We start from the raw sequence: 8,607 nt of genomic DNA on the forward strand, positions 1-8,607 counted from the left end.
CAAACAATTTATATACTTGTAAAATACATCACGCTTCGCCTAAACATTTTTATTGTAGACGATTTCTTGTCTACTTCGCTTGCCAACCTTGTGGTGGGCGATGCTAAAATGGCGTTGCACACAGCTGATTGGAGTCCGCTAGGCAAAGATGTTTATTACAGGTGACCATTGCTGTAGTACTTTTCTTTTTATAATCAAGAAATAAAATGTGTACGTACGTGCAACAGACATTGGCAAAATGTGTCGAACGCTTATACACATTTGCTTCAGTGTCAGAACTTCGGTGATTGAAGCATCTTTCGGATCTGTCGATATTAATAATGCGGGAAATATTGACGATTTAAGCAGTGGGTTGTTGATAAATGATTCGAAACGCAACTCGAAGTCTTAAAAGCGTGCGATGCATTCCTGATGTGTTGAATGCGCGAGCTCTTGTTTTTAATTTATTTGAAGTTTGCCGGTGCGGACTGAAGTTCTGTACTTCACCGCTTTATTAGAATAGGCTCGTAGTGTTTGTGTTTGCTCATTCTGGGGACGGTATTTCATGAAAACCTAGTGTTTTTATTTCGCAGCATTCCGTGCAATCAATGTCGTCTTTCTTGTTGCCTGTTTATCCAAATGTCTTCCAGTAGCACGAGTTTTTTTTTTTTTTTTTTTTTTTGTAAATTAAATGACAACTGCAAACAGTATTGTATTGAAATAAGCAGTCGTACTTATTGTTGCTACACTGCCAGCATCACAAATGTGCTGCGTTTAGTAGCAAACGCATAGGCTAACTGTCATTAGAGCGTTGTGCTGTGCATTTTTTTTTTTTTTTTAATGTTCTGTCTTTGTGCGTACCGTTTGCGCAGGAAGTTCGAACTTTATTCTATGGACTGGCAGGCGCAGAACCTTGAGCTGTCAGATTTCATCGTCGCGGCAGCTCCCTATGGCGGACCAATTGGTGCGTACCCTTGCTAGAGGCGAATGAATGCTGTGGATGCTCGGTGCATAGATGCGTGCATTATGAGAAACCTTTACGCCAAGCACTCGAGCTACATCATATTGAACAAACCCTGTAGCACAATTTTGCGTGTTTCTTTCCTTAGCACTCATCAGGGATGACCGTAAGGTCGCCCGGATAAAGCTGAGCAGTGGATGCCTAATACACCTCTTCTCCTCAAGTGGGAAGACGCTAGGGAATATAAAGGTAAGATTGCTATTACAAGCTTTCTTCGTATGCATTAGCTTTGTAAGTGTCATTTGTGATGACATTAAATTGTATGTGGACTCTTGTGGTGGCCTAATATAGCCGGAGTGCTGAAAGTGTCTCGGGTATTATTGCAGCATGATGCTGGGAGTATCATGGCCATGGGATGGTCCAACGTGGAAAGCCTTGTTGTCATACAAAGAGATGGCGTAATCACCGAGTACACACTGCAAGGGAGAGTGCAAACGACATTCACCATGGGACAGGTGAGAATAGAAGTATGGGAGATGTCAAAGGCTCGTTCGGTTTGCTTGCACTTCATGAACTGGATCAGGAAATACTAACTAAACTGAGCATTTTATTTCACTAGCGCAAGATGGGGGCATCTTCAAATCACCGTTCATTCCATATGATGCAGTTTTCACGCAGGATGAGCTCGCAGCGCTCCCTGCTCTCCCCGAAGAAGCAGTCTGCTTTGTATGGGGAGTGCACAAAAAAAAAAAAAAAAATCTTACATGCACATGCATACAACTCGCACAAAATGAGTTACATAAGCTAGCTGAAAGAAACCCAAGGGAGCACACAAGGTATTGATGTGGTTAACAATGTGCATATCCACAGGACATAATTAAGAACGGAGGCCACTGCCAGGGTGCCTGTTAGTTGGTCACGTGATCTCATATATCATCAAGCAAAATGAACTTAAATCCAGACAGATAATACGAGGTTATCACTAACATTTCACATATCTTTGAGATTAGTGACGTAGTTTCGCCACATGCTGCCTCCAAGTTGTTTGACTTTCGTGTGTATCATGTTTCTTGTGCCCCTCTCTGGTACAGGTACTACGTCCCATGTAGCAAACCTTTCAATTGATAGTTATTCTGTTTGTCAAATTTCTTGCAGTGTTTACTATTACGAAGTATTTACCAGCTAGCACCCCTAGCCACGTTGCTCCAACACATCATTTCAATTTTAAAAAAGTAACTTCATTTTTTTGTCGGTGCACATGCAGATTCCTAAAGATACTGGTGTCCTTGAAGCTCGTGTGTTTTCCACTAACAAAAGGACCGGAGTGATTATCCTCACAGGCTCCTACAAGTTCTTTCTTGTAGAAAACATTGCTAGCTACAAGACATGGCAGCTGGGAGACATACCTGGTATGTAATCTACACTCGCATTGTTCTTATTGGTGCTTGGCAAAAGATTTAGATGTTAGCACAGTCTTACCACACTATTTTATGTCATAAGGTTGACATTTTAAAGCACAGCTTCTTTAGTGAGCCCTGCAATTTGCTGACTGGGGCTGCTGCTGCTGTCTTCTTGCGGAACGGCTCGTACACTGAAAATGAAATAGTTATGTGTCCCATGGTGGAATTGTACCTCAATGTCCTAGCACAGCAGTCTGTTACTCTCCCCGCAGGGGCGTCTGCGCAAGCAGGCGTTTGGTGTGTTGCGACACCACGTACCCGAGCACATGGGGGTTGGCCCCTCCCGCGTTTAACTGTGAGGTGTCTCCGGCTGGCAACCTGGATCACCTGACGTACACGTCACGTGATCCAGGTTGCCAGCCGGAGCAACCTGGATCACATGACGTGTACCGGAGCAACCTGGATCACGTGACGTGTACGTCATGGACCCCTATAAATACGACTGTGGAGAGCACACTAAAGATGGCGTCAAGTGGGAGTATGTCTTGGAATTGTAGAAGACTCATAAAAAACCTGGATGATGTCTGCGAATTACTAGATGAGCACAGGCCAACAGTCCTGTGCCTAGAGAGACCCACCTGGGCTTCAAACTTTCAAATATCCTAACCCGGTTCAATGTATTCAGAAAGGATAGGAATACGCGCAGCCATGCTGCGGGAGGAGTGGCAATAACTATGCAAAAATCTGTTGCATCTAAGCATATAGAACTAACGTCTGATCTCGAAGTCGTAGCGGCTAGAGTGATGATGATGCAGAGGCTGATTACTGTCTGCTCCATTTACATTCCTCCTGACTAACCCCTGACTAGTACTGATTTTATAGCAATGATAAACCAACTACCTGAACCATATGCTTTAATGGGAGATTTTAATGCACATCATCCGCTTTGGGGTTCATCGTACCATAATGCTTGTGGATGTCTCATTGAGAAATTTTTACTGACCTCTGCAGATTGCCTTTTAGACAAAAAGAAGCCCACATATTTTAGCCAAGCTCGCAGAGGTTTTATATCTATTGATTTAGCGATATGCTCCCCGGCTTTATTTTCTTCTTTTACGTGGACGGTCATTGAAGACCCGTCCGAAAGTGACCACTTCCCTGTTGTGCTGCAAGAAGACGATCCCTCGCAACCACCCTTGCCTAGTATCCCACGATGGAAACTGGCATCAGCCAACTGGGAACAATTTCACAATCTCACTAAAATATCATGCAATTATCTAGCTAGTTTTAGCATTGATGAGGCTACAGCTTATTTTACTTCCCTTATAATAGAAGCTGCCTCACGGTGCATACCACAGACAAGTGTCGGTGTAAACAAAAGACGCATGCCATGGTGGTACGAGGTGTGCGCAAGAAAACCTACAAGTCATCATCAGTCAGTTACTTTAACCATTAGGCCACATTCGCACACATATTTCTCTCATGCCAGTGCCAAGTAGCTCTGGAGGATGATTGATGCTTGCATCATGTTTTCTGGCACATGCGAGAGCGCACGCACGTAAAAGCTCATCTGTGGATCAGCTTCTGTTAGTGTGTGAAGTTTCCGTTAGGCCACAGGATGCAGGAATGAAACCGGCAAATAATAGTCAACGTTAGCATTATCTTCTGCGTCGTACTTCTCTCTGTAAGCAGCTCTCCTCGCCATTCTTCCCTTAACAAACTCGCCTTCGTCCTTGTGGCATCACTGCACCGAAGTCTCGCAGTGTGCATTCACATGAACCGCTGTTTGCATATTGGCATACCTCGTGAACAGTGTAGTGCATAAGCTGTCTACATTGCAATTAACTGCTTTATAAAAGCTTCACTTAGTACAAATTCCAATCTCTGCATTAGATCTGCGTAATTTTCAGTAGCAGTAGTAATAAGTAATAATGGCAGGTACTTGGTATGAACGTGTACATACTTACATATTAATTTTTTATGTAGCAATCACACTTATCCTTTTTGCAAACCAAAGTGAAATATGTAACACTATGTCGCTGGCTCTGTAAGCAGTTTTTTCACTAGAGGGCTGATAGCAATTTGTTGCATTGCCCCTCTTAAGAATGGCATTTCTGTTTGAAGGGACACTAAAAGAAAATATTGAATTATTCGAAAGCTTATCTATCTAGAAGTGTATCATCATTTTCTGGGCACCATTACATGACTTTTTTTGCATAGAAAACTGCCACCTAACGTCTTGCTGCCACTCCCCAGCCTGTGCCAAAATTGAGGCCATGACGTGACCACCTCTTGCGCTATCTGCGAATCAGCCACTCATCTCTCAACTCATGTCGGTGGCGTTCCTCAAACCTCTCAGCTAGCGGATGGTACCAGCCGCTTGGTGCCCTGACGTCACATCACGTGTCACAGGAGAGACATACCGTACTCCACGATATGTGTCACCACTCTGATTTTCCGTTTTCGTCATTTTTCTCTCTTACAAAAGCACTTTTTTCACAACAAGTGATGAAGTTGTTCTTGCAGAAGCTTAATCTTTCAATCTAGCTCAACTTAATATTTTTCTTTAGTGTCCCTTTAAGTAAAGGTTGCCAGGTCAGCTGTGAAAACATTTTTTTTTAGCAAACTAAACATCTCACTCTACAATATTTCCCCATGTGAGCTTAATGATGTAGTTGTTTTGTATTGAACAGATTTGGATGCTCCACCCAGTAGCTGGACTGCCATCCTCGATGATTCTAGTACCAAAGTAGTTGTTGCCAAAGATGAGAAAATTTATGTGCTGGACCCCAGGAGCACTACAAGATGCTCTTTAGAGGTCTGTATCAAGTTTCCTTGTGATATTTCTGTGTTCGCTTATCCAGAGTGCATTGACCGAATAGCTGTTTCATGCAATAATGTGGCCATAATGTTGTATAATTTCATTTATCAAGCCTATTAAGTAGAAATATAAACTTAATATGTATGTGGATAGCCCCGGATAAAATAGTCACTTTCTCTTCTATTTACAGCACTTCATTAACCAAGTATTCAGCTGCAAGTGTATGACTGTCTGTTATGTTAGTTACAGAGGTAAATGTACCTTTCTCAATTTTCCTGGCTAAGAGGGAACTGAAGATTTTGACCAAGTTTGCCTGGAACTGGTTACTCTATATAAGGGGGCCAAAAACAGTTTATCAGCAAAATCTTCGCGAGAGTGACTGCTCCAGATTATATTACATTGGCCGTGGAATTTGAAACAATCAACAGCGTGTCACAGACAAAGGTGCTCTGACTATTGGAATCTATTAGAAATTAGTTCGTGTTGTATGCAGTTTTCGATACAACATTGAAACACGCATGGGATTGTAGCACATGCCTCCAGGTTTGAACTTTATAACACCATTTTATTGGCCAGTGAACCTGTGCTGTGAAATAGCCAGATGAAGTCCCAAGTTCTGATTTTCACTGCTGTTTTCACTTAGACACCGCCCATCAAGTCTATGTTCAATGCTGTCATCGAAATGGCTGTGTCCTTTGACTACAAAAACATTGCCCTATTTCTTGACAATGGCCACCTCTGGGCAGGTTCCAGCGATCTGAAGGTATGTGTCACTATCATTAGTAATGTGCCGCAGTGCAGGCAATGGTGAAGTGTGCATAGTAGGCATTGTTTGTTGAAATATATTGTTTGACTAAGAAGAGCCCAGCTTAAGCTGGTCGCATGAGTGAAAATGGAGCCCAAATTGCCAGTGCTGCGTCTGCTACAGAAAATGAGAGAGGCATAAAGGAGAGATGTCTTGACCTGCACTGTGTCTGCTACAATAGATGCCCATAATGAGTGAACATTATTCCTCATATGAAAAATATTTCTGTAGAAAAAAACATTTCCTACATGAAATATCTGCAGCCATCGGGCACATCTAGTAGTAAAATTTTCGGTTTGAGTTGAAGACAGCTGTTTAGAAAAACTGATCTTGAATACCATATCAGGTACCAAACATTTTTATATTTCTCAAAGAGCTTCGGGCTTTCTTTCTGTGACATGTCTAATTTTGCTACATTGTACTTGCATTTTTTTTATGTGCTGTTAGTGATTTCTTAAACTACAACTTGTGATTTTATACGAGTGTATTTCGCTAATTCAAAATGATGTTAATATCACATTCCAGAAAATAATGCACAATTTTTTAACAGATCATTGCAACCCTGTTCTATTGCATTGTATTTCACCAGCATGTGATGTACTTTGATTTCTACGTTTAGAGCTTGTTTTCATATGTGAGCACTTTTATAACAACAGTTATAGTCATAGTTATGTCATAGTTTGCAAATGGCATGCACGTTGATGTCGCACTCCGCAGCATGCCACTAGGGGCGTAGACTTCTTCAATTCATTCATCATAATGGCTTTTTGTCTGTGCTCCTAACATCACATAATGATGTCTAACAAGCTGAGTTGAATTTAATCTTGTCCAAGTTTCGACTCGCAGTGTTTCTGCTTGACCTTTGTTCCAGACGGTATACTGCGAGATTGACACTCGGGCAAAGTCTCGACCCAAACAGCTTTTGTGGTAAGCCAGTGTTCTCGTCAACTACCTTTTAGATATTGTGAACGGGCGGTCTTGCACAAGTTAGAGCTCCCTCATTTATGCTATACGTTTTATGACTGGTTATTAGCTGGCAGTAGGAAAGTATCTGTATATATGTGTATGTATATATATATATATATATATATATATATATATATATATATATATATATATTGTGGGGTCTCACATGTGCTCTTGGGACAAAGGAACGACACATAGTAGTGCAAACAATCAAAGGGCATTTATTGCACCTTTCATACACTAATACATAATAGCCGAATTACAACCAATTGAACATTCACACGGGCGCAGCGACAAATCAAGGAAGTCCGACTCACCGCGACCCGATAGCGAGCGAATACGTTCGCCCCATGCTATGACACCATCGCCTAGTCGTTCACGTGTACAGTCACGCGAACGGTGGCGCGCTCGAACGATCCGTGTTCGTCCATACCGGTGTCCCGCTCTAAGCCTCGCGCGACGGTCGCGCGAAGCGGGCCGGCGCACGCGCGACGCGTTCGTGCGTGTTGGTCGCCGATCCCCAGCCAAAGAGAGAGCGCCTCCGACCTTTTTCCCCCAAGTGACCCCCGCCGGTCGGTGGCGCCAGCATCGCGACACTAGCGCCATCTCTCGCAACGCGCCCCAACCACCACCGGCTTAGCCACGCAGAGAAGCCGGACTACAGGAGATATGCGGGGAAAACACATCATGGGACGCGTGAGAATCGCGCATCCCCACAATATAATTAAAGAAATAATCTATCAGTTTAATATATTGTGTATAATGACTTCACAGGCTCATTTACAGCCTCCCTAAACATGACTGTCATCAAATCTCAAACTGTGCATTAGATTTTTTGTTCCTTATGGGTGCTCCTTTGTTCAAGCATTGATGTTAATATAAAGTACATTAGCACCCCTGTTGATGTGTCTTTAGTAGACCACAGAAAAAGAACATAAAATATGGAACAATGTAACATCCAGTAACGCTTGTGGAAGCGCTACTAATGAGACAAGAAGCTGCTCTCATACAAAGCCTTATTTAAAGTTGAATAGGAAGCCAATATACTATTGAAACCCACACTAAATAGGACTGGTGCTTCAGAGCGTGAGAGCCGAGAAAATGTGACAAATAGGAATGTATCGGCAAGATTCTATTGTATATACAGCTATAGGTAGTTCATTCACTTGTTTGCTTTGTTTCATATATGGCGGACTGATTTTGTTAGTTCCCAATTGTTTTTTTTTTTTTTCCCCACCATAATTATTTCATTCTGGCAGAAGCAGTGATAGCAGTGGTCACAAAAAAACACTAGCATGGAAGTAAAGCCTTCAGCAGTGTGTGCCACCTTGCGCATTATTACTTGGCTCGTATTTTGTAGCGATGCCTTTCCGATGCTAATGCCTTTTTGCGCTTGGTCATTGGTCAGAGCGATGGCCCGCTCACGTTATCAACGGGATCAGCCGGCCGTGAACGGTGGATGATAAGACTGGCATAGAATAAAGCATAACGCATCGCTACAAAATACCGGCCCTTGTGCGATGTTTTCCTTGTTGAGTGCAAGAAGCATCGGCAGCTTCTTAGGATGGCTGGCTGCTGTCCAGAGAATTCTCACGCGTGCCATCATGTAAAGTCAGTGGAATACTCCGCAGAACTCTAACCGTCGATTATACAGCCTCGACCCATTACTAAAGCT

At 42.7% G+C, this 8,607-nt stretch overlaps 1 protein-coding gene across 1 annotated transcript; it reads left to right on the forward strand.

Annotated features, from left to right (window-relative positions):
- Positions 1-36: 36 nt before the first annotated feature.
- Positions 37-6,920, forward strand: LOC119463502 (vacuolar protein sorting-associated protein 16 homolog). The gene is made up of 8 exons (XM_037724344.2): positions 37-161; positions 852-943; positions 1,089-1,189; positions 1,327-1,455; positions 2,205-2,349; positions 5,034-5,158; positions 5,805-5,924; positions 6,838-6,920. Exons 1-8 carry the CDS (start codon positions 109-111, stop codon positions 6,895-6,897), a joined length of 825 nt encoding a protein of 274 aa, XP_037580272.1. The 5' UTR covers positions 37-108; the 3' UTR covers positions 6,898-6,920.
- The last annotated feature ends 1,687 nt before the right edge of the window (positions 6,921-8,607 follow it).

This window comes from Dermacentor silvarum, chromosome 9 (assembly GCF_013339745.2).
Source record: "Dermacentor silvarum isolate Dsil-2018 chromosome 9, BIME_Dsil_1.4, whole genome shotgun sequence".
Taxonomy (NCBI): Eukaryota; Metazoa; Arthropoda; class Arachnida; order Ixodida; family Ixodidae; genus Dermacentor; species Dermacentor silvarum.

Bases quoted from the DNA above. Each gene is read 5' to 3' on its own strand.
- LOC119463502 (XM_037724344.2), top strand. From the start codon at position 109: ATGGCGTTGCACACAGCTGATTGGAGTCCGCTAGGCAAAGATGTTTAT. The intron at 1,190-1,326 runs GTAAGATTGCTA...GTATTATTGCAG, and splicing joins AGACGCTAGGGAATATAAAG to CATGATGCTGGGAGTATCAT. The intron at 5,159-5,804 runs GTCTGTATCAAG...GTTTTCACTTAG, and splicing joins CTACAAGATGCTCTTTAGAG to ACACCGCCCATCAAGTCTAT.